Source organism: Equus quagga, chromosome 6 (assembly GCF_021613505.1).
Source record: "Equus quagga isolate Etosha38 chromosome 6, UCLA_HA_Equagga_1.0, whole genome shotgun sequence".
Lineage (NCBI taxonomy): Eukaryota > Metazoa > Chordata > Mammalia > Perissodactyla > Equidae > Equus > Equus quagga.
Genome location: NC_060272.1, coordinates 119,523,146 through 119,546,943, shown reverse-complemented (window position 1 = coordinate 119,546,943; position 23,798 = coordinate 119,523,146). Strand labels below are relative to the sequence as shown.

Genomic DNA, 23,798 nt, shown 5'->3' with positions numbered 1-23,798 from the left:
GGATGAACTTCAAAAACATTAGAAGCCAGACACAAAGGTCACATGTTGCCTAATTCCATTTTCATGAAATATAAAGAATAAGTAAATCCATAAAGACAGAACAGATTGTGGTTGCCAGTGGCTCGCGAAAGGGCAGAATGGGGAGCAACTGCTTAATGGGTACTGGATTTCCTTTTGGGGTGATGAAAATGTTTTGGAAGTAGATAGTGGTGGTGGTCATACAACATTGTGAATGTACTAATTGCCACTGAATCTCTCGCTTAAAAATGATTAATTTTGTTGTCAATTTCACCTCAACAATAAAAAAATAATATACACAGGTTTTAAATGCATCACTTCACCAATGTTCCATACATTAATATCAGATGATCAAAAAGGATTTAGCAGAATCTTTCAACTATGAAGGTGAAGCAGGCCTAAACTCTAACCTTTGTGATACTAAAGTGGAAAATGGGATGTAAAAAGCTTGGAAAGTAAAACATATTGTTTACTTGAAATGCAGGAGTTTTTTTCTTGAAGAAAAAATATGGAGTAAATACGTAATAGACAATAAATGTTCCTTCCTTCAGGGTACTGATGGAGAGTGTGTGCTTCAGAGTTAGATCACCTGCGTTCCCACTCTAGGTCTCCCAGGAATGTTCCGGAAGACTATCAAATGCACTGTATCTTTCTCACACTTTTCTGTCCTATCAGGAGCTGCATCACTGATTGAAGATTTACTGTAATACATTCACTTATCCTCCCTCTGCTGGCTAGCTTCATACTACCACACTCTAAATGACTAATGCATACCAGAGCTGGGATTCTGATCATTTAACAAATAATTAGTGAGCAATTATTATACGCCATGCACCTTGCTGCATCCTGAGTATATCACAGTGAAGTTAAGACATGAGCCTTGGCCTCATTTACCATCTAGTAGAGGAGACAGACCATCAACAAACCATTTATGTATCATGATTAAGTACTATACAGGAAAACAGTGCTATACTAGAGAAGAAGTGGAAAGACACTATTTTAAGTAGGGTGGGCAGGAAAGGCTTTTTTAGGAGAGACATCTAATCTGAAAGACCTGCCTGGCATTAACGAATGACAATAGGTGAGTTTGGGATTGTGGAAGGTTTCTGACGTCAGGGTAGAGTTTGGAAAGTACTTAACTGCAGTCGGAAGTAAGGGAGTGATACCATTTTGCGTTTTAAAAAGATCTCAGAGGCAAGAGAGAAAGCAGGGAGGCCATTCAGGAGGCACCGATGGTGGCCTGAACTTGGGGCAACTGTAGCTTCTGTTTTGCGCGATAGCGTAGCTGACGGTGTCATTACGTGATAGAACAAGGATGACTGCAGAGCGGTTAGAGGATAAGCGGATGATCGAGTATTTAAGGAAAAACAAGTCACGGTTTTCAGGCCGTCTTGCTGTGAACCGCCGGAACCAGGGCCGGACACGCTCCCTAACTGGACCTCTCCGGGCGGAGTACGAGGAGCAGGCGAGCCCGAGAGCTGAACTCCGGTCCTGCCCTCCTGCTTTGGTACCATCAGACGCAGAGTGTCAGGGACCGAGCTGAGTCTCCACGCTGGCCCAGAAGAACGCGGGAAGGACCACGCAGTGGAGTCTAACCTTTAGAACTAAACCTGTGCCGCCTCATGAAAGCTCCGCCACTAGCGTTGCTCAGTACTTGCCTGCCGCCTAGACCACCCGCGCCCGCGATTAGCCCCACTCCCGGAAGTGCCGCCTACCCAAGTTCATTTCCGCTTCCCAGTCGTCTGCCCATCTCGCGAGAACTGGAAGAGCCTATGTGACCTAGGCTAAGCGGAAGTCAGGCCTCTTTTTCGTGGCGCCTCGGAGGCGGTCGGGTGCTTCACCATGAAGGTAGGAGGTAGTGGCTGATGTTGGTCTAGGCTCGAGGACGGTGAATCGAGTCCGAGAACCCGGCGTGGCCACGGTCGTGGGTCTCTAGAATCCTGGCTCTGGCTGGGGAAGCCTCTGAGGCAGGAGAAAGCTCGCTTGTCTGCCGCCGGAGTTCTTTGGGAGAGCGGATGGCGAGCGATTGCTGCTGGAGCTGCGCCGCCCGGCAGCGCCAGCCATGGTGTCGTCCTGGCGCCCCGCCGGGACCCACACGGCTCTGGTGCCCTGTTGGCGGCCGCTAGGTCGGGCTCTTTGCTCCGAGAGCGTGAACGGCTGCGGAGCGCCCTTCGCCCCCGGGGTCGTCCCGCGTGGCTTGAGGCAAGATGTGTCTTATTTTTGGGTGCGGTGCTCATTGCGCGTTATTCCGTACACGTGTGCTTTAGCGAGTAAAAGGGACATCTCGCATTTTCTGCCGATCGTGTGAGGGTGACATGAGAGGCTTTTTCAATGGGATTGTGTTTGTAGGTGGTTCTGCGTTTTTCATAATGATCTTTTTTCCCCTGTTTAATCCTTAGCTGAACATCTCTTTCCCAGCCACTGGCTGCCAGAAGCTCATTGAAGTGGACGATGAACGCAAACTTCGTACATTTTATGAGAAGCGTATGGCCACAGAAGTTGCTGCTGACGCTCTGGGTGAAGAATGGAAGGTAAAGGTTGACTGACTGTCCGAGTGATTGGGTGAAACTCTTTGAGAGATGGGAAAAGCTATTGGGAATTGGCGTGTGTAATGGGGCTCCAGCTCCTGGGTCTGTTTTATGATCTTGGGTTAGTTACTTCCAAGTGTCACTTTATAAGGTTGAGCTATCACCTGGCGGGGTTACATAGGTCACGTGGGAAAATATACACGAAGGTGTTATCCTGCAAGCTGATGGTTTCCAGAGGGTCTCTCTAAAAGTGCGAGGAAGGGTGGTTTTGATTTGTTGCTCGTTGATGCTTTGGTTTTTTAACATAATCTTTCTCTAGAGGTGACCTGTGGTAATGCATAGGCTACGCATATGACTTGATTGAAAGGGACTTGCTAATTGGGTTTGGCAAATTGGAAGTGTAGACAGAACTTACTGAGCGGAGAGAACAGTTTAAGTTGTTTCAAATTGGTCTTAATAAACTACACTTCCTAGAACTGAGGGGTTCACCCTGCAGAGGCCACTCCTATATTTTATATCGTGTCGTTGTGTTCTCCTGCAGGGCTACGTGGTCCGAATCAGTGGTGGGAACGACAAGCAAGGTTTCCCCATGAAGCAGGGTGTCTTGACCCACGGCCGTGTCCGCCTCCTGTTGAGTAAGGGGCATTCCTGTTACAGACCGAGGAGGACCGGAGAGAGAAAGCGCAAGTCTGTGCGCGGTTGCATTGTGGATGCCAACCTGAGTGTTCTCAACTTGGTCATTGTGAAAAAAGGTGAGGCTGGCTTGTGTTCTTGAGTTTGATTTTTTTGTTGTTGTTGACGTGGATTTAAAGCTGATTGTCCAAATGCTTTTTTCATTCGGAGTATCCACAGTTTGACCCGTGGACTTTTTTTTTTTTTTTTTTTTTTTAACCAATGCATAAACAATAATTTAGGGTTCTTGTTTGTAAGGAAGTTGTTGAAGTAAGAGGTCTTTGTTCACTTGTCTCCGTCAGGAGAGAAGGACATCCCTGGACTCACGGATACTACTGTGCCTCGCCGCCTGGGGCCCAAAAGAGCCAGCAGAATCCGCAAACTTTTCAATCTCTCTAAAGAAGATGATGTCCGCCAGTATGTCGTGAGGAAGCCCCTAAACAAAGAAGGTGGGGGAGATTCTGCAATCTTGATTTCAGTAAATTAAGACTGGCTTAGTTTCAGTAATTTGTCACTAGCATTTTGGGTGCGTATTAGAAGATGAAATCTCTGCCACTCTTGACCTGGAGCCTGAGTTTCAGGAAAATATTAGGGGAGAGGGTCAAGATAGGCAGTTGGTATTGATCCGTGTTATATCCAGTGCCCTCATGTTTTCCTTGAATATTTGCCTGTCCGTCATTATGTATAGGCCCACCGAAAGATAACTTCCCAGACATTAAGTTCATTGCTTTTGGATTAGGAGGTGAAAGAATGATAGAAAATTCTGGGACTGATTGTGCTCTCACTCCTACACACTCTTGCTTTTTCTTCCCGTATCAGAAGTGCTCAGTTTTTTGGTTTTTGTTTACAAGAGAAATACATGTTTTCATCAACTAAAGTGGCTTTAACTTCTGGCCCTTGTTTTCTTTATCTGGAGAATGTGGGTAGCAATAGTAAGTTTGAGAATTAGAAGTTAGAAAAATGTTTTATTCAAAATACTAGGGAACAGGTGTTTGGGATTTTGGAGTTTTATATTTTAAGCAGGTATATTTATTAGGCACCGTAACCCATCACCAGTGAAATCTTTGACAGTAGTGCTCTATAACATTGGTATTTCTGTGGTGAAATGTATGAATTTTTACATTAAAGCAAATAAATAGCGTGTCAGTTCAAGTTGGGTTTTCCTGACAAATCGGAAAAAATTTGACTCAGTTTTGGTTTTCTGGACTGGGGGCTTAAACCTGTGCCTAGAAAGTGCTCCCTGGCTATTCCTTCCAAACACTCGGACGCTTTCTATGTGCCAGGTACTATTTTAAGTGTTGATGGTACAGTAAAAATAGACAAAGTATTTTCCTCATGAAGCTTACACTTAAAAAAAATAATAAATGGCAGTTCTCCGTGGTCACACCCCTGGCAATACCATCAGTGTAGTAAGGTGCTAGTTGACAGGTGTTTATAAGATGGTTCTTGTATCTTTATAATTAAGGGGTTGTTTAACTTGTAGCAGAAGCTGAACAATTGAGCATTAAGTCTTAGAATATTTACTTGAGGTGTTTATTACTCCTACAAGGTGTCCGCAAATTAGACTGATGACATCTGAAAGAACTTCTCCACAGCAGGTCTATAATCCATAGGATTTTAGATTACAAATCATACAGGCTAAATGAAGATATTCTATGAACAATTTGCCACAGATTCTAATGTTAATGGTTTGGTTCCCCAGATTGGCAGGATCTGTCTTGGAAAATACAGATTCAAGCATAAATGGGACTTCAAAGCATGGTGTGGTGGTGATGCAGACAATGCTTTACTTAGTGTCCACAAACAAGTTAAATATGCAATAGTGTTTTAAAATAATGCTCCTGTGTCTTACAGTACATGCATATGTAATACCCTACTAAGACAATCTAATTGTGGGAGGGGAGTCGAAGTGAGTAGGAAAAGGCTTGGAGTATGACTAATTATTAAGCAAAGTAACCTAAATTTACATATGATCTTGAATTTGATATCGCAACTACTGGTGTGGTTTAATGAGCTGTCTGAGGAGTAAATGTGCCAATTAGGAAAAACCTGGCACTTAGTGTAGTTAGCCTCTTCCTTATGTTGACAATATTTAGCCCATCTTGGACTTTTTTTTTTTTAAAGATTTTATTTTTCCTTTTTCTCCCCAAAACCCCGTGGTACATAGTTGTATATTTTTAGTTGTGGGTCCTTCTAGTTGTGGCATGTGGGACGCCACCTCAGCATGGCCTGATGAGTGGTGCCATGTCCGCACCCAGGATCTGAACCAGCGAAACACTGGGCCGTAAAGCGGAGCATGCAGACCTTAACCACTCGGCTGCAGGGCTGGCCCCCTGTCTTGAATTATTGTTGACAAGGTAGTATTTTAAGTTGCAGAATAGTTAAATCCAGATTTCATTTAAAAGGCTTCATAAAAGTATCAGTTTTCATAGGCACTGCTAACTCAATTAAGTTTGCATCTAAGTTTTAAAAATGTGGATCCTGATGAACAAGGGTGTTTTTGAGAAGTGATTGAGTCATTATCTTTTTTTTTTTTTTTTTTTTTAAGGTAAGAAACCCAGGACCAAAGCACCCAAGATTCAGCGTCTTGTTACTCCACGTGTCCTGCAACACAAACGTCGGCGTATTGCTCTGAAGAAACAGCGCACTAAGAAAAATAAGGAAGAGGCTGCAGAATATGCTAAACTTTTGGCCAAGAGAATGAAGGTAGGTCTAAGATGATTGGGGGGTGGGCATGGCTTTGGATTTGCATTTTTAATCCAGACAAGCTTTAATTGTGCTTTTTTGTTTTGTTTAGGAGGCCAAAGAAAAACGTCAGGAACAGATTGCCAAGAGACGGAGGCTGTCCTCTCTGAGAGCTTCTACCTCTAAGTCTGAGTCCAGTCAAAAATGAGATTTTCTAAGAGTAACAAATAAATAAGATCAGACATCAAATCTCCTTTGACTTTTCATTGATGATAAAACTTGGACAAATGGAGAGAAACTCAGATCAGAGAAAAGGGAGGTATTGTATCCAGCAATCTAATGGTGGATAAATAAAGTCTGCAAGAGATAACTGAAAGTGAAATCCTTCAAATTCAAACTGAGACCATACTGTGGTAGTGGAAGAAATGGCCAGGACAGTGTTTCCTCTGGTGGGTGGCTCAGGAAAGGATTCTTAGCATAAGGCATTTATGCCTATTTTTCTTTTCAGCAAGGCAGTGGAACGATCTAGGGGAAATAATAACTGGGACTATTATTAATCTTTACACACTTTATTTTGAAGAATACAGTTTTTAAAGATCTATACACAATACATGAAAAGTGCCCTGTGAAGATGGACATATGTAAAAAAGAACTCGTTAAAAGCATAAGTAATGGATAGCATTTTAAAACAGTTCACAAAGCTTTTTAAACCAGTGCAAACATAGTGCATTAACAACAGAAAGCTTTTTGACTGAATTGTTAGTCATGCTTTTATTCTGTCGCACACTCTGAAAAGGAGTTGAGGAACACTTGCATCATGAAGAATGCACAGAGAAAAGAGACTTCTAATGTACCATGTCTAGTTTCTGTAGTAATTGCAGTTAGAACTAAGCTTCATAGACTAAAAGGGTCTTAAAAAGAAGGCACATTAGGCTTTAAGGTTGAGGAAAAGGAGCTCCTCATTTGTTGATAAATAACATTTTAACCACAGGTCAGTAGAATTTTTCAAACAGCTTTAACAGGTAGAGACTGAAGCAGTGCTTCACAATTGAAATGTGCATATGAATCACCTGGGGATCTGGCTAAAACACAAACTGATTCAGTAGTTTGGGGCCCCAGATTATATCACGAAGTTCCCAGTTGAAGCCAATGCCAGTCCCTCAACTGGACTGAGCAGCAAGATTCTTAAGGCAACAGTAAGATCCGCATTGCTCTTAATAAATAGTATGAAAAAGTTACATAACATGGAAACAAGTCTTAACTGGGAATTGACGGTAAATTGAACTTAAAAGGAAAAATGTAGCTTTTTAAAAAGATACCCAAAACTAAAGGATTAACATGCTACCGTTATAGCAGGTAACTTCAAGGACAAAAGGCAAGTCTGGTGTATACTCGAGAATTCTGTACTAACCAGAGCCTGCTTGGTTCTAAGGCACAAAATCTGAGAATGACCCAGTTTTCTGATTTTAAGGAGTGGAGTCACTAAACATAACGGCTGGCCTAGACTGACAGCTCATGAATCTGGCAGATTTAAGATCGAGAAATTTTTAAAGGGGATGTTGGAGAATATTTCATTACAAAAATGTTCAATCCTCTATTTACTAGTGTGTACCAAAAATAAAAGGGCAACAACAGAATATCCCACGTTATAGGAGACTTAATTTATGCTCATTAGTTAACCATGCAGGTCGGTACAATCAACCTACAAAATGCGCTGAAGTTTAATCAATCAGACTATCAGATCCAAAGCCAGCATTAAAGTAACAAAAAACTTTGAACTAATTTGAAAGATTGCTTTCAGAAATTATCAGGATTTAAGTTTCATACAGTGCTACAAATCATTCTAGACATTTCTATATCTTTAATGATTCCATATGTAGTTTTTTGTTTGGGGGGGGGTTTGGGTACTCTTTCTGTGGTAGGTGCTAGAAAAGGCCTTTAAGCAATTTTAACACAAATCAGCCCCAATTTCTAAATGACAGCAGGAGGCTAAGTTTTCCAATATATAACAGCTAAGTTATTTCAAATGTTACAAAAAGTTGTTAGAAAACATTTGATACAATATAGCCAAGTATTCTTAAATGTGTAAGGATGTCTTCATTAGACATTTTTTTTTTCCAGGGGGAAGTGCTTTGGTAAGTAATTTAGTTCAAGTTAATGAAGACTACAGAGAAGAAATGGAAAAACAATGTTGGAATTCTAAAGATCACAAAGGTTCAAATTAATTGTACACATTGCAGGAGACTTAAAAATGTAACAGAGACAAGCACAGCAAACTTAATTTTTATTTAACCTCAATTTTTTATATGCAAGGCAATTCCAAACTTTCTGTTGGGACAATAAATGTTAAGTATTAAAACTAGTACCAAGTTTTAAGTTGCAAAAATATATACTCTGAGACAGTGCAAAAGATCCATTTTTAAGGTAATGAGAACTGTACATAATTTCTGACAAGTTTTTTCACTTAGTACTTTCACAATAAATTGCAGCTAGAATTCTGCATTGGTAGATTAACCCTGAAATGTTGAAAGACTAGTACAGCAACAATTTTTAATTTTTAAAGGATTATACCAGGTGGAAGGAAGAGTTGTGCTGTTAACTATACCATCTGGAAATATTTTTTTTGTATCAACTGATTTAGTCATCTTCATAATTACTGTAAAAGCACACACACAAGCATTGGCTTTTTAAACCATGCAGAGTTAAGGCAAACTTACTTTTCTTAAGGGATGTTTTTAACAAAAGGCATGATAAATGTTACAGTGAGGCATGTGAGGTCATGATTTTCTTAAGCCTGGCAACAAGCTCAATAAGCTTTAAAATTTTAAGACTTAATTGATTCATCCTAAAAAACAGTATTTACAAATGCACAAATAATAAGCATACAAGTCAAGAATAACATTTCTGTGTGCAGTGCAAGTTATCCCACAGGTTTTTAAAAGTGACCAACAGCAACAATTTATGTCCCTAAACAATTTCAGGTCCAAAGACAATATACATGAGCATTTTAAGCATGTTCCAATTTTGTAAATTATGAAGCTGAGTTCATTTCATTTAAACTGATTGGCTCAATTATTCCAATTTTAAAGCTGTTGTAAATTAACATGGTATTGGGAAGAGGATGAAAGGAAGTAACTGGCTATTCAAGATAAAATCCATTAAGGAAGATAATACATGACATGAAGGGTGAAAATATATGTTAAATTTAAAGTCAGAGGCAAGGCAGTTGTCAACAGACTTTCAGGTAATTTTGAGATTAATGACTACAAATGAGTTTATTAGTAGTCATTTATTTAATAGTTGGAGACCCCTTTCAGAAAACTATTGCAACACGCAAAGAATTTTAATAAATATAATATGGCTGTTTATATACATACCTACACAGCCAGACACATATATACACACATAAACAAATAGTTGCTCTTATAATTTGAGATATTTCATTTGTTTTGGAGTCAGGCAAGTTTACATTAATTTGCCATTCCCCAAACCCAATAGCTTCAAATATAAACAAAATGCCAAGGATGAATGTGGTTTCTCATTATCGAATAACTACTAATATAGAGAAATCCAAAAGCAGTTTTCAGCAGAAGCAAATAAACAGTTCTGAAGTTGCAAATTTTCAACATCAATAAACCCTGGGGCATTTTAATGGTATTTTTATGTTGTGAGATGATTCAGTATGAATTACATTTCATTATATATTGTCCCAAGAGTTACTTCATTTCAGTTTTCACCAATTCTTAGCATTTGGAACGAACCGTGAATGCTTCCAGGTCGAATCTATTGCCCCAGCTTTGTGTCAAAAATCTCATGAATCTCTTATTCAAATGAGAGGTGCTCCAAAACACTTCCTGCACCATTCCATGCTGACACTTGGTGGAGCATCAATTTTCGGCAGCTTTTCAAGGATCTCTGATGGTAGGCTACTGTATGCAAGTCTATATTCATTGTCAAAAGCCTCTGAAAGACATGTTCAAAAATACAGTCGGTATTTGTTAATCAAGAAAGCAAAAGGCACGCATTTAAAAATAGTGGTCAAATCATATTTATATATTTACACTGCATATTTAAATGTAAAAATCTTTTTAAAGGCAAGTGGAGTATTTACCCATATCGGTTACAATTTTTTAAATTACTTTAGAAAATAAAACCAAGGACTTTTATTAATCCTTAATCAACTTACCAATATCAATATTCTCTCTTCCAAGAGACACTAATGATAAGAACAGGATTTCTCTGTATAAACTCCTGTAAAACAAATATTTTTAAAGTTAAGGAGAAAAGAACATAAAAATACACACAAAGGTTTTCCAAAATGATGAAAAAAGTTTAAGTTCTGTAGTGTAGTTACAGTAATGTACCCATGTCAATGTCCTGGTTTTTTTTTTTTTTTTTTAAAGATTTTATTTTCTTCCTTTTTCTCCCCAAAGCCCCCCAGTACATAGTTATATATTCTTCGTTGTGGGTCCTCCTAGTTGTGGCATGTGGGACGCTGCCTCAGCGTGGCTTGATGAGCAGTGCCATGTCCGCGCCCAGGATTCGAACCAACGAAACACTGGGCCGCCTGCAGCGGAGCGCGCGAACTTAACCACTCGGCCACGGGGCCAGCCCCCAGTCAATGTCCTGGTTTTGATGTTCTACTACAGTTATATGAGATGTCACCTTTAGGGGAAGCTGGATGAAAGGTACAATGAACCTTTTGTACTATTTTTGCAATTTCCTGCAAATTTCTATTTCAAATTAAAAAGTTGAAAGTTAATGGGCATAAAGCTTCACACTGTCTTACAATGAAAGATGGCTTATTTTGACTTCATTACAATTTTTCAACAATATAAGTAACTGATAACTGTTTTAACTCTAATTTCTAATTAAAATTTACAAAAGCAGAGTTTTCTCTCTTTTGCCTCATGACAAAGTAAGATTAATTTCTAAGTAAGTTAGGAGTCTAAAACCCCTGGACACAAACAATGTGAAAGATGGTTTGGTCTCTTTACTATTTAACCCAACAGCAAGACATAAATCACCTTTATTTGGTTTGTGAACATAAAAATGTCACAAATAAAACCTTTAAAATGGCTCAGTTTTTAAAATGAGGGGAAAACTTAGGAAAGGAAATGATTTCTAAGTATTTACATAGAAGAAAAATTAGAGTAACACTGATTCTGATGATGCTCCATGTAGCTTTCTTTAGAAGCTGCAGAAGCCATAAAACATCATTTCTGATATTCCGCCCCCCCCCCCGCCCTTAAACTACCGACGCTTGAAACCAGCTGCTCTTTGCGAAGGTCATCTCCACCTCAGCTGTTGAGATTCCAAGAGGATCCATTCATTTTCATGATCAATTCTTGCCCTATCACTTCTGAGATTATCTTCAAAGATGCCCTGACCAAAGAAACTTGAAGAGGACCTGGAAACACTGTTCACGTCCAACAGAATTTATGATGTTCCCCTTTCTGAAGGTCCCACTGCAGAATTCACTTATGCCGAGACTGGGGTGAGCACCGATCCAACCACGTGAGCACACAGTACTAAGATGATCGGGATAGCTCCATATTCTTTGTAATTCACTGCTTTCATCACTTGCCTAAATCGTTTCTACTCCTAAACCCATATTTTTTTTACATCCCACAAGAAAAGATATGATGTGTGGGTATGACAGGGCCTGAACAAGTAGAACATATGTATTACATCAATGTTAACAAATTCACAGAAGGTTTCCAGGGAATAGCAGGAAACGCTCCAAAGTCTCAGTACACTTTAGACATGAATGAATTCTCTCTCAAAATTTAATCTATTCCCCCAGACAGACACTTTTGTTATGTTTGTGCTCAAGTATGAATGTATACATTTGAGTAGCACTTTTTAAAACAATCAGATGTGCTACAATGAGTATATGTTTCCTTTACAACCAGAGATATTTTTTTCTTTTTAGTAAGGAAGAGAGGCCCCGAGCTAACATCTGTTGCCAGTCTTCCTCTTTTTACTTGAGAAAGATTGGCCCTGAGCTAATATCTGTGGCAGTCTTCCTCTATTTTGTATGTAGGATGCTGCCACAGCATGGCTTGATGAGCAGTATGAAGGGCCGCATCCAGGATCTGAACCCCAGGCTGCTGAAGCAGAACACACAAACTTACCCACTACACCACTGGGCCAGCCCACAACCACAGATATTTTAAAAAATAATTTTAAAAAAACATGAAATTATTTTGAGTGACATCAAACAAAAATATTGGATTATTACCTTTGTCTTTTCACGTCTGGCTTCATTTGCTGTGAAAGCAGGTTGATGGGTTTAAGAACATCATTACGTTGAATACTCTGCCTGATGGTTTCTACTAAAGTGCTTGTTGCTTGTTGTTCCTCTGACAGGAGAGACAATTTCTTTTCAGAATCTAATAATAAGAAAACAGTAATTAAGAATACATTTATCCACTCTAATTATTAAAGAAGTTTTTTCCCCAGCGTTGTAGCATTTTCTAGTTTTTTATTCAACATCACCTCCCTCCTAGTAGAATTATCTGGCAATGTGACCAGCTAAAAAAATGTTTCCTGCTTTCTTCAGATAGGAGAGGCCTGTCTCTTTCCCATTCCCTGGATTTAGGGCTTCCTGCTTGAGGCTGTGTTGCGATCGCTTATACTCTAGCAGCCATCTCGTGACCATGAAGCAACCTTTACTGACGGGAAAGCAGACACAACAGAAGGAGCCTGGGTCCCTGATGACACAGGAGTTGCCTAAAGTCCTGCAATGTCTACTTTATTACTTCTTGATGTGAGAAAATAATCTTTGCCTGTTTAAGCTTGTTATTTTCTATTAACTATAGCAGAGTATAATCCTAACTGATACAAGGGTAATTTTATTATTATTAAGAACAAACATTTATACAGGTTTCATACATTACAAAAGTGCTTTAATGGTAAACTGGAATTGAATCATACTAACATTAAAAATAAAATCAACAGGGGCTGGCCCCGTGGCCGAGTGGTTGAGTTCGCGCGCTCCGCTGCAGGCGGCCCAGTGTTTCGTTAGTTCGAATCCTGGGCGCGGACATGGCACTGCTCATCAGACCACGCTGAGGCAGCGTCCCACATGCCACAACTAGAAGAACCCACAACGAAGAATACACAACTATGTACCGGGGGGCTTTGGGGAGAAAAAGGAAAAAATAAAAAAAATCTTTAAAAAATAAAATAAAATAAAATCAACAATGTGTGCTTAGCCAAGAAAAAGGGAAAACTTTAATATGGTAGGCAATTCCAGCAGCCACACAATTTTATTTACACCCGCATTAGTTGAGATGGCAATATGTATTCAACAGTTCCCTAGAGAGGCTCATTTTGAGTGCCTGTCATAAAGGAAGCTGTTATATTTTTCATACAACACAGCCCCTTAACAAAGGCAGCTAGAAATACTTCATTTGTGTTCAACCAAAGAAATAGCAAAGTCCTCCGTTACAGTACAAGAGGACATGCTGGCTGCTATGGGTTTTGATCCTAGCTCTTCTACCTGCTAAATGATGACCTTTGAGTAGATCTGATTTTCATGCTATGCTGTGGGTCCTTCTAGTTTTGACGTGTGGGATGCCGCCTCAGCGTGCCTTGAGGAGCAGTGCCATGTCCATGCCCAGGATTCAAACTGGCAAAACCCTGAGCCACCAAAGCAGAGCATGCGAACTTAACCACTTGGCCACAGAGCCGGCCCCGTTGTGGAAGATTTTTAAGTCCATATTCATAAGTGATACTGATTTTTACTTTCCTTTTCTTATGTTATCTTTGGTTTTTATATCAGGGTAATACTGGTTTTCTCACCAAAATCTCCACTATTTCTAAGAGTGCCCTCAGGCTTGAACTTCTCCACACTCTATTCCAAATAAAGTCATTTCCTTTGGGGAACGTTTCAGAGCTCTCTGTCCTTATAGCCTGCCTCTCCCCCCAGTGAAATCTCTGAGCCACTGCCCTGGAGCTGGGGTTGGGAACACTGTTCCTTCTCTTGGAATGACACCCCTGCTTTGTGAATGGGGTGCTGGGTAGGGGCAGTAGCCTGTGGTCTTTTCAGCTTGCCTCTCCTGGCATAAAACCTCTGCCCTACTAGCAAGATGCAGTGAAAACAATTTGGGCCCCAGTATTCTTGGCTTGCTGAAACGGGTAGAGCCTCTGCCCAATGAATGGGGGCTGAGAGGAGGAAGTGAGCCTCCACCTGCCCTGGAATTTAGCCTCTGTAATGCACAGCTGGGAGGATGAGCACTGCTGCTCAGCCTGTCTTTCACTGGAGATGCTGTGGCTCTTAGATTGGGAGCTGAGGGGAGAGAGAAAGTTGTAGTTCAAATGCCACAAAACCTGTGTTTTTTACTGAAATTTAGTATATTTTCTTGAATAAATGTTTGTGCATTTGCTCTATAGCCTTAGACACTACTTTTTTTTTCTTTAACAATTTTCACCAATTATGGTTGTGTTGCTGGGAAGAAGGTCTGCACAACTCCTCATACTGCCATTCCAGAAGTCATCAGTCACTTAACTCTTAATATCTTTTGTTACTTATATGCCAATTCTTCATTTAAAGCAGCCAATCAAGTAAAGAAACAAGGCCATTCTTGAGAGCTCTAAATTTTATTCCCACCACAAATTATAGAACATTTTGAAACACTTGTCTATTTTAAGAGAAGAGTGAAAACAACTAAAGAAACGGCAGCTCTAAGTCTATTCTTTTCTAGCATAAATTTCAAGGTTACTCTGATCTAACCTAAAAAACATTCAAAATATCAGAACTGGAACAACAAAAGACAAAAAGTAACTTATATTCAACCATAATTTTGCAAGTGGCATATAAGAGAAAACATATGATTTTTTTCTTCCAGTTTTAAGTAAAACAAATCGCAAATTAGTGATAGATTGTTGAAAAAGTACAAAACAGTAAAAAATAAAGAGTGAACTTTTCCCTTTCTCTTTTGAGTAGCCACTGTTAATACCTTGGGATATATGGTTTTAGACCTTTTTCCATGCATATATTAAAAACACATACATATATATTTTTAGTTTTCTTTTTATACAAAACGAGAAAAGATTATATACTGTTCTACAACCTGTCTTTTTTTTCCTCACTCAATATATAATGGACATCGATCCTTTTAGGCACCCAAATACAAATGACTCTCGTTCTTTTTCCTGGCCGCCAATATTTCACAGTGTGGATTTATCGCAACTCTCCTGTTAGGTATTTACTTAGTTTTTCATTATTACAAATAATCCTGCAGTAAGTATCATTGTACAGACAGCTTTGTACACTGTATTTCTGTAGCACAGAGTCATCTTATTGTAATTGCTCAGTTAAAGGATATCCACATATTAAATCTGGATAATGTTTGCCATATTGTTCTCCAGAAATGTGTCATTTTACCTTCTAACACTATATCAAAGTGTTCCTTCCCGCTATATCCTCAACAATATTAGATATTAATCATTAAAATTTTTTGCCATCCTGATGTATCTAAGTTTATATTCTCCTTTTTTTAAAAAAGAAAGTCATATTTCACTAAATAATGAGATTGAGCATATTTTTCATATGTTTGTGCTCTGGACTGAATTATGTCCCCCCCCAATTCATATGTTGAAGCTCTAACCCCCAACATGACTGTGTTTGGAGATAGTCTTTAAAGGGGTAACTATGCTTAAATGAGGTCATAAGGGTGGGGCCTTAATCCAGTTTGACTGGTGTCCTTATAAGAAGAGAAAAGGACACCAGGGAGATGCAGGTGTTCACAGGGAAAAGGCCATCTGCGAGCCAAGGAGAAAGGCCTCAGGAGAAACCAAACCTGCTGACACTATGATCTTTGACTTCCCATCTCCAGAATCGTGAGAAATAAATTTCTGTTGTCTAAGCCACCCAGTCTCTGGGAGACTCTGTTATGGGAGACCTAGCAAACGAATACAATCTGTAGAAGCCACTTAATGTTTCTTCCATGAACTGCTTATTGATATCATTTGCTCACTTACCTACTCGCTTGTTTGTGGTTTCTTACTGACTCATATGGCTTCTGAAAACTTGATAACCCTTTAAACTCCCTGTAAAAATATATTCTAAATATAAAAGGCTAAAACCGAAGCCAAAATCTTTGAGACTAGTATCCACATAAATTGAAATTATGATCCTATACCAACACAGCCAAATTAGTGTTCCACTACATAGAATTTACTCTCCAAATACCTAGCCAAAATGCTACTGGACAGAAAAATCACAAAAAAACCACTCTTCAGCTCAGGTGGAGACCCGACACAGTTAAATGAGTCAGTACAACAGAAATCACTTTGAACTAAAATGGAAAAAACTTGAAGAGATACTAAAAATGAATGAAAAATTTAAAAATAAAGCAAAATAATCTGTTTCTCTCATGTCCTTAATTCTATTTTCCCCCAAGTAGTCTATTCTTTATTGCTAAATAGTCTTCTGCTGGATGGATGGACTGCACCACATTTGCTTATTCATTCACTGTGGATGGATATTTGGGTTGTTCCCAGTTTGAGTCTTTTATGTCTTTAATTCTATTTTACTTACTAAGATTCCTCCATGAGACATACAGAGGTTCTCCTGGTTCCTGATGAAGGTTGATATTGTCCCATAATAGCTGAATATAAACAAGTTTGCTATCCTGGGACAGAGATGATAGAGGAAGCTAAAAGAGATCAATAGAAAGTATTAGCACCCCAAGCATAATAACTACCAGTGGACCTAGCAAAGCTTGATTACATAAAACAGAGTTCTTTCAAAACTCTGGACCTAAAATTCTGAGCAAAAATTTTATTTTTTATTTATATCTGATGATAAATGTTCGTATTATTTTCTGAGGTACAGGTTTCTCATTCTGACTTTCAAGGATTGGGATGACAACTTGGTAACCGGCATAGTGGCCACATGAAAGATTAACTGCCATTATAAGAAATTTTAAGGTAAGAGAAAGTGTAATAGTTTCTACTATCTTGTAATGACTACTACTTAAAATAAATGAGTCAAAATAGAGTTTGTAATACTTTTAAGAAAAGATTGTGTTCTGCCCCTGGTGTATGTTCGGGGTGTGGGGTGTCTCTCAATGTTAAATATTGTAAAATGAAGGCGCTCTAAGAGCTCACTGTCTCCAATGCAGTCAGGGATCCCAGCACAAATAAAGTAGGGACATTAGAGTCAGACAGCCAGACTGTGATCTTGGGCCCCCGTCACTTATTAGGTATGTGACCTTGCAGAAATTACTTAACTTCTCTAACTTTTAATTCTATCATCTGAAAACTATGGATAATATGAGTCCTTTAAAATAAGGTTGTTGTGAGAATTTCAGCTGGCAATATGATATTTCAGAATAAAAGCTACCTTTTCTAGCCACCCCTGCAACTAGAAATGACCATATAACTAAGTTCAGGCCAAACAGATACATATGGAAATATTATGTGCAACTCCAGGATCTGTCCCTAAAGAAACAAGACATACTCTTCTCCATCCGATTTTCTCTTTACTGCTGGCTGGAACATGGATGTGTTAGCTTGGAAGTCAAGTCAGCTATCCTGGACCAGGTATAGAACTTGGAAATGGAGGTCATGCACATCTGAGCAAAAAGACAGAAGGATCTCAGGTCCCTAACACTGTACCATCCCAGGACCACCTATCCAAACTTTTAAGTGAGAAAGAAATTACCTATGTCTCATTAAGTCTCTATTGTCGTATACTTTCTGTTAATTGAAGTTAAGCCTCATCCTAACCAAGACCAATGTAGCATAAATTAAAAGTTGGTACCCTACCTGTACACCTCCATTACAGTGTTCAGATGTGAGGATAAGTCCTGGCAAGTTACTAGGAAGATCCAAACGTCTGAAATACCAAACGAGGTTCCAGAAAATGATTGGATGTTGATTGATGAAAGAGGATGTGTGAATCACCTGATCGCCTTCATTCTCTAGCAAAGATTCAAGTTCTTTACGAAGTACTAGAGGACTCAAGTAGGGCACAGAAACAGGAGGAGGATTGGGTCTTTTCCCTAAAGGATCCTTAAAAAAAGTAAAAATACAAAAAGAAGTGAATATTATCTAATTCTGTATGTTTAAGAGTATTACTCAATGACATCATGCTTCTCTATCCTTTCAAAATCAGTTATTTCAGGCCCATTGCTACATGCAGTAGAATACCCACTGAAAACCTAAAAAAGAAAAAAATACTTAATCATAAATACCCTTAAATTAAATGATTACAAGAGAAAATTAATAATCCATACAACAGACTCTATTTCAAACACGACGGTTTCTCTATTATGTTGATAAAAGCAACAGCCTATGTGTGATTGATTTTTCCTTTTCATTTTTTTATCTCAAAATATTTGCATTTCAGATGTTTTACAATGATGATACATGTGTGACTTTATCTTCCTCTTACAACGCTAAACAGATGGGGCAATATTTTGTGTTAATATTCTTTGATGACTCGTTTTAAAATTATATCTAACTAGTTTTTACATTATAACAAAAACTAAAGTAGTTAAAGAGCAGTTATAAAACCAATCCAAATGAAATAATGAATGACTTTAATAAGTTGTACATATTATAATCAGAATAAAATGTTTATGACCAACTCAACTCAGATTGAAGTCTCCAAATACCATTTCCCTCTAAAAGGAACCAGAGTTTCTTAGAGAAATGGCGGGTTCTAGGTCTGGACAAGGAAATGAGTGGGAAACATCTTGTCATATAAGGAAGCAAGAAGTTTTAAAAAAAATTACAAGAAGGCAACTAGAGTTGTATTAGAAGGACTAAGGTGCCAACGTCTACCTGACCAAAGATGGGATAATATAAGCATCAATAAGGATAACAGCAGCAATGGATGTAAACATAAATGTTTATATTGATGAGGTCATAATGATACCCTATTCCCCTAAATTAATTGATTACCTTGGAGAATGCTAGGAACTCAACCTGTGATTTTTAAAATTGGTAAATAAAAGGAAAAAGAATCTAACATTTATCCTGCCTTTCCAACATCAATCGCATCTTTAGAAAACCAAACAGAAGACATGGGGGAAGTTCCTTTTTATAGAAGTATTCCATATAATAAAGAAGATGACAGAATTAGACTACCATCATTTTATAGCTCCAAATGAATAACCTGATCTAGGCATTGAGGCATTAATAGCTACTAACGTCACAAAGACAGTTTATGTCTCCTATTGGAGTAACATATACCACCACTGATGAAGTCATCTTACAAAAACAAGCAAAAGAACAACAAAACAAAATAAAAAACCTGAATCTGATAAAGTTTCTAGATACAATCACCAATTCATAAGGTTGTAATGAACAAATAAATTTCAAAGGAAAAGAAGAGAGCCTACAGATTAAAAAATACTAAAAACAGATCAACCAATTGCAATGCATAGATCTTATTTGATCCTTATTGTTCAAACTACAAGACTCACGTACTTGACATTTTTGAGACATTTAGAAATTGGAACAAAGACTGAATAATTTGATATTATTTATTTATTTTTTGGTCTGATAATGACACTGTATTTTTAAAAGAGTCCTTCTCTTTCAGAGATACATACTGAAATATTTACAAATGGGATATATGATGTATGAAATTTGCTTCAAAATAATCTAGGAAAGAAGTCAATGAAGAAATACAGGCAAGAAGAATGTCCATAAGGTGAAAATTACTGAAGCTAGATGATGGGTCAAAGGGACACAGACTCTTCCTTTATTTTTGTACACATTTAAAATTTTTAAAAGTTCTTTGTTTAAAAAAATTCTTCTCTCTCACTTTTCATGTGATTAAAATAAATCCACTATAGAAGAAATTATCTGCTGTTCTAATAAATACTTACACGAATACACAGTATAATTATAATGTTACATACCACAACTTCCTGCAGACTGTTTGGAAGACTAACTGTTGAAATGCCATGAAATGGTCGCTGGGAAAAGTCAATATTTTGCAAGGGACCTCCAACACTGTGACTTCGAGTCAAAGATACATTTCGCTTTGATAAACTATTAGGCACAGGTGAAATTTTCATAGTTTGGACATCTTCACTGGCTTTCCTTATTTCATCACTTTAAAAAATGAAGAAGAAATGCTTTGTTTGTGCTGCGAAACAATCTAAATCTGTAGAGCTAGAGTATTTTCTACAATGAATTTTGAATCTACTGAATATATCTGAGAAGACTCAGTAACGCCTTATAAGAATTAAATTTTCTTTAGGCATTTTTGTAAAACTGATCAGAAGAGCAGGATGGAGTGGATGACTCTAGTGAAGGGTGGGAAGAGGACATATGGTAGATAACACGTATTGTTTTAGAAAATATTAAGTGCCCATTCAGTTGCTTTATTCAAACATTATTTCATCTTCATTAAACAAAATCACCTAGAAGTAAACTGCATGCAAATAAGTAATGTAGATTCATTGACAAGTATTTCATCTCTATCTAATGATCCACCTAAAGATAGAGAGCAGATCAGATTTAGTTTTTTATTTTTAGTGTTTAGCATAACGCTTAGCATTCAATAGGCTCTCAAATGTTTGAGTCTATCAATATTTAAGAGTAAACAGTGTACTTCACAGTAAAGAGAATAAGTCTCTGGAAACTGGCAATGACTACACTGAAGGGGAAAACACTTTTTACTGTTGAGAAGTTCTTTTTTAAAAGACCACTGTAAACATTAAACATACTTTCAAAAATGTTTACCATCCAATTCATTCATTAGATATTTAAACAATATATGGCAGTAAAAGTTAAGGTTAAAATTTTAAAATGCCAGAACTTATGCCTCCATGAGTCAGGTTATCTTTAAAGATGAATTTTAACAAGGGTACCCAATTTATTATGAAGAGTTCTCTGTAGCCTATGGTACCTTGATTCAACTGCAGAGTTTGTTTCTTCAGTTATGGTCTGGTTATGTTTTGGGAAATCCATAAAGCTGATCAAGTCAGGCTCTACTGAACTGGATACAGGTTTGTGCTCCAAAGGTTCACTTGCCAATGGAATGCTGCCACTTTGTAAACTGTCACCAGAGGTACTTGGTTTCAGGAAAAAGCTAAATATGGAGCAGTCCAAAAAAAAAAGTCTTTAAAAATCCTAAAGTGCATTAAATTTCACCACATTTAGAATTACTTTATGGCAAAGCAGGCATTAATGAATTATACAATCCATAGAAATACTGCCTGTTTCAAAGACACACGCACTCCTGCTCTCATTTTCTCTGCCCTCCTGTCCTAAACTTTTCAAATGAAAAGGTCTAGAAGAGATCATTATAGTTCAATATAAGATCCCTTCAGTTTTTGAGAATCATTAAAGGAAGCTATGAAAGAAGATGGAAAGCGAAATATTTCATTAATTTTCAGAGTTAAAAGAAAAAAAAGTAGAGAGCAGCAACAGCAGCATTTTAACATATATTAACCTATAATTGTTTATAATACCTTTACCCCCCCTTATAAATCTCCATTTTGTCTCCAATCATTTCCTGTCCCCTCTAGTCATTCAGTATTTTATTTCATCTTCTCTCTCTCCTTCTTCTAGGTGGGGATGGGGTGAAGGTTTGGCCTTGCAAGGCACATTAAGAGAATTTTCTGAGGTAATAGTAATGTCTGTGTCTTGATAAGGGTTTGGTTTGTACAAATGTACATATTCACTCTTCAAATGGTACATTTAAGATCTGTATATTTTGCTGTATATAACTACCTCAAAAGAAAAAAACTGTGAACAAATACTGAACTTTAGTTCATGATATACATGCTCAAGTCATCAGGGGAGAAGTGTATAATATGTTTATATCTTATTTTAAATGAATAAAAATATAAAATGGATGGACGGACAGATAGGTGATAAAGCAAGTACAGTAAAATGCTAATTGTAGAATGCAGGGGTGGGTATTTGGGTGTCACTATAAAAAAAATCTTTAAACTTAGCAGTAAGTTTGAAATTTTCCATAATGACATATTGGGGAGGAAAATCAATGCTCCTTTATAATCAATTAGAAAATATAAAATAAGGTACCTACCACAACAGCTTAAGAAACACAATGGCTTAACTCAACAAAAAAGTATACGACCTATGGAGAATAATTTAAACTCTATTAAAGGACATACAAGAAGATCTTTAAAAAATGGAGATATATACCATGTTCATTGACAGGAGAATAATACTGAAAACATCCATTTTTCCCAATCAATCTATAAATCTAATGTAAGCCCAATGACAACTCCAGTTGGACTTTTTTTTCTAGGAACTCAAAGTTACTCTAAAATATGAAAAAATAAGTAACTATAACCAAAATAAATAAATTCCACGAGGGGGAACTTACCCTACCAACCAGACAGAACACAAAGAGTAATAGAAAAATATGGTACTGACAAAAAGAGCACATGAATACAGAACCAGAGTGAGGTACAAGTGGGAACTTGATATATGATAAAGGTGATACTACATATCAATGAGGAAAGGATAGAAAACTGGCTCATTATTTGGAGAAAACTAAACCTGGGTCCCTACCATCATACACAAAGGTAGACTCCAGATGGATTAAAGACCTAAATATCACAGGTAAAATAGAAAGTTAACAGAAGAACTGTGAGGAGAAAATTTTTATGTCCTACAGATGGGAAACAACTTTTAAAACGACTCCAAAAGCACAAATCATAAGGAGGAAAATTAATGATGACATCAAAATTAACGATTTCTCTTCAAGGAATTAATATCAAGAATATTCAACACAGAGATCAACAAGAAAAAGAAAGCTTAATATAAAAATGGGCAAGTATGTAAACAAGCATTTCACAGAAAATGCTGGAATAACTAACAATTATATGGAGAGAGACTCAAACTCACTAGTATTCAAAGAAATTAAAACAAAAATGAGATATCACTTTATACTCATTCGAATGCAAAAATTAGAAAAGTGATAATACCACACGCTGGTAAGGATGTACAGAAAAGGGAATTGTTGGGAACTACTAGTGGGAGTGTAGCCATCTGGAAAGCAATCTTGTATGAGGGAAATCATGTATGAAAAAGACCCAGTGATCTCATTTCTAAACCTATAATTCTAAGAGAAACTACTTCACAAGTACAGAAGGAGACAGGTACTCTGCAGTGCTCTGCATCACCACAGGGACACTTAGAGTGACAGAGAACTGGAGCAACGGAAGTATCCAACACTAGGAATATGGGTGAGTAAGATGAGGTATTAACTTCCTACAGGAGAAAAGGAATAAACTAGATGTACATACAGCAACTCAGACAGTTTAAAGAGAGAAATAAGAAATAGAGATTTTCAGCATTATTCTAATTATTTCAATTAAAAATACATAATCACGAAAAACAAGATATTTTGTAAGGCTATATATCCAAGGATATATCACACAGAGCAGTCAATGTTCTTCTTGGATAAAGGAATGAGTAGGAATCGGTGAGCAGAGGAAGATAATAAAGAGGCCCCTGACACAAACCAATGATGATGGTGTGTCAGCAGTTAAGAGTATGATTTCACTTAGCCCCACACCTGAAGCTAAAAGGAAAAAGAGAGAGGAAACACCTCTATGACTATAGATTTTCAAAAAGCAGCTAATGGTAGACAATAATATGAAGTTTGTTTGCTCCATAAAACAAATAGAATATGAAGTATAATTACTTAGGTCAGTATATAGTTACCAAACTTTCAATTACTTAACGACTGACTATAGATCAGCTAGTTTCCTTTCTATTGCCTATAATTCAGTCATTTCACTGTACAGAGCGCTACCACAGAGGGCAACAAGAGAAGAGTTGAAGCCTCCTCTACTTTTTTTTTTTGTTTTGCTTCTAGAAAACATATTAAGGTCACTGAGGCAGAAAGTTTAAGATAATGACTAACATCAGCGTTTTGAATTA

At 37.7% G+C, this 23,798-nt stretch overlaps 2 protein-coding genes across 6 annotated transcripts in view; one reads left to right on the top strand and one right to left on the bottom strand.

Annotated features, from left to right (window-relative positions):
* Positions 1 to 1,781: 1,781 nt before the first annotated feature.
* Positions 1,782 to 6,152, top strand: RPS6 (ribosomal protein S6). The gene is made up of 6 exons (XM_046664822.1): positions 1,782 to 1,866; positions 2,418 to 2,549; positions 3,088 to 3,298; positions 3,521 to 3,667; positions 5,767 to 5,924; positions 6,016 to 6,152. Exons 1-6 carry the CDS (start codon positions 1,861 to 1,863, stop codon positions 6,109 to 6,111), a joined length of 750 nt encoding a protein of 249 aa, XP_046520778.1. The 5' UTR covers positions 1,782 to 1,860; the 3' UTR covers positions 6,112 to 6,152.
* A 2,018-nt stretch (positions 6,153 to 8,170) lies between these two features.
* Positions 8,171 to 23,798, bottom strand: part of DENND4C (DENN domain containing 4C) — a 113,901-nt gene continuing 98,273 nt past the window's right edge. For 3 of the 5 annotated variants that reach the window (XM_046664816.1, XM_046664818.1, XM_046664820.1), the window contains 7 exons: positions 20,785 to 20,967; positions 19,790 to 19,985; positions 17,685 to 17,930; positions 16,453 to 16,570; positions 12,148 to 12,298; positions 10,090 to 10,154; positions 8,171 to 9,866 (listed from right to left, as the gene is read on the bottom strand). In XM_046664816.1, the coding sequence (XP_046520772.1) occupies positions 9,730 to 9,866; positions 10,090 to 10,154; positions 12,148 to 12,298; positions 16,453 to 16,570; positions 17,685 to 17,930; positions 19,790 to 19,985; positions 20,785 to 20,967 (1,096 nt within the window). In that variant the 3' untranslated portion in view covers positions 8,171 to 9,729. Of the gene's footprint in view, positions 9,867 to 10,089; positions 10,155 to 12,147; positions 12,299 to 16,452; positions 16,571 to 17,127; positions 17,492 to 17,684; positions 17,931 to 19,789; positions 19,986 to 20,784; positions 20,968 to 23,798 lie in introns of those variants that run through there. The other 2 variants (XM_046664819.1, XM_046664821.1) reach the window with 2 other exon arrangements.

Coding starts and splice junctions, on each gene's coding strand:
- RPS6 (XM_046664822.1), top strand. Junction 2,550..3,087: donor CTCTGGGTGAAGAATGGAAG/GTAAAGGTTGAC, acceptor GTTCTCCTGCAG/GGCTACGTGGTCCGAATCAG. Junction 3,668..5,766: donor GAAGCCCCTAAACAAAGAAG/GTGGGGGAGATT, acceptor TTTTTTTTTAAG/GTAAGAAACCCAGGACCAAA.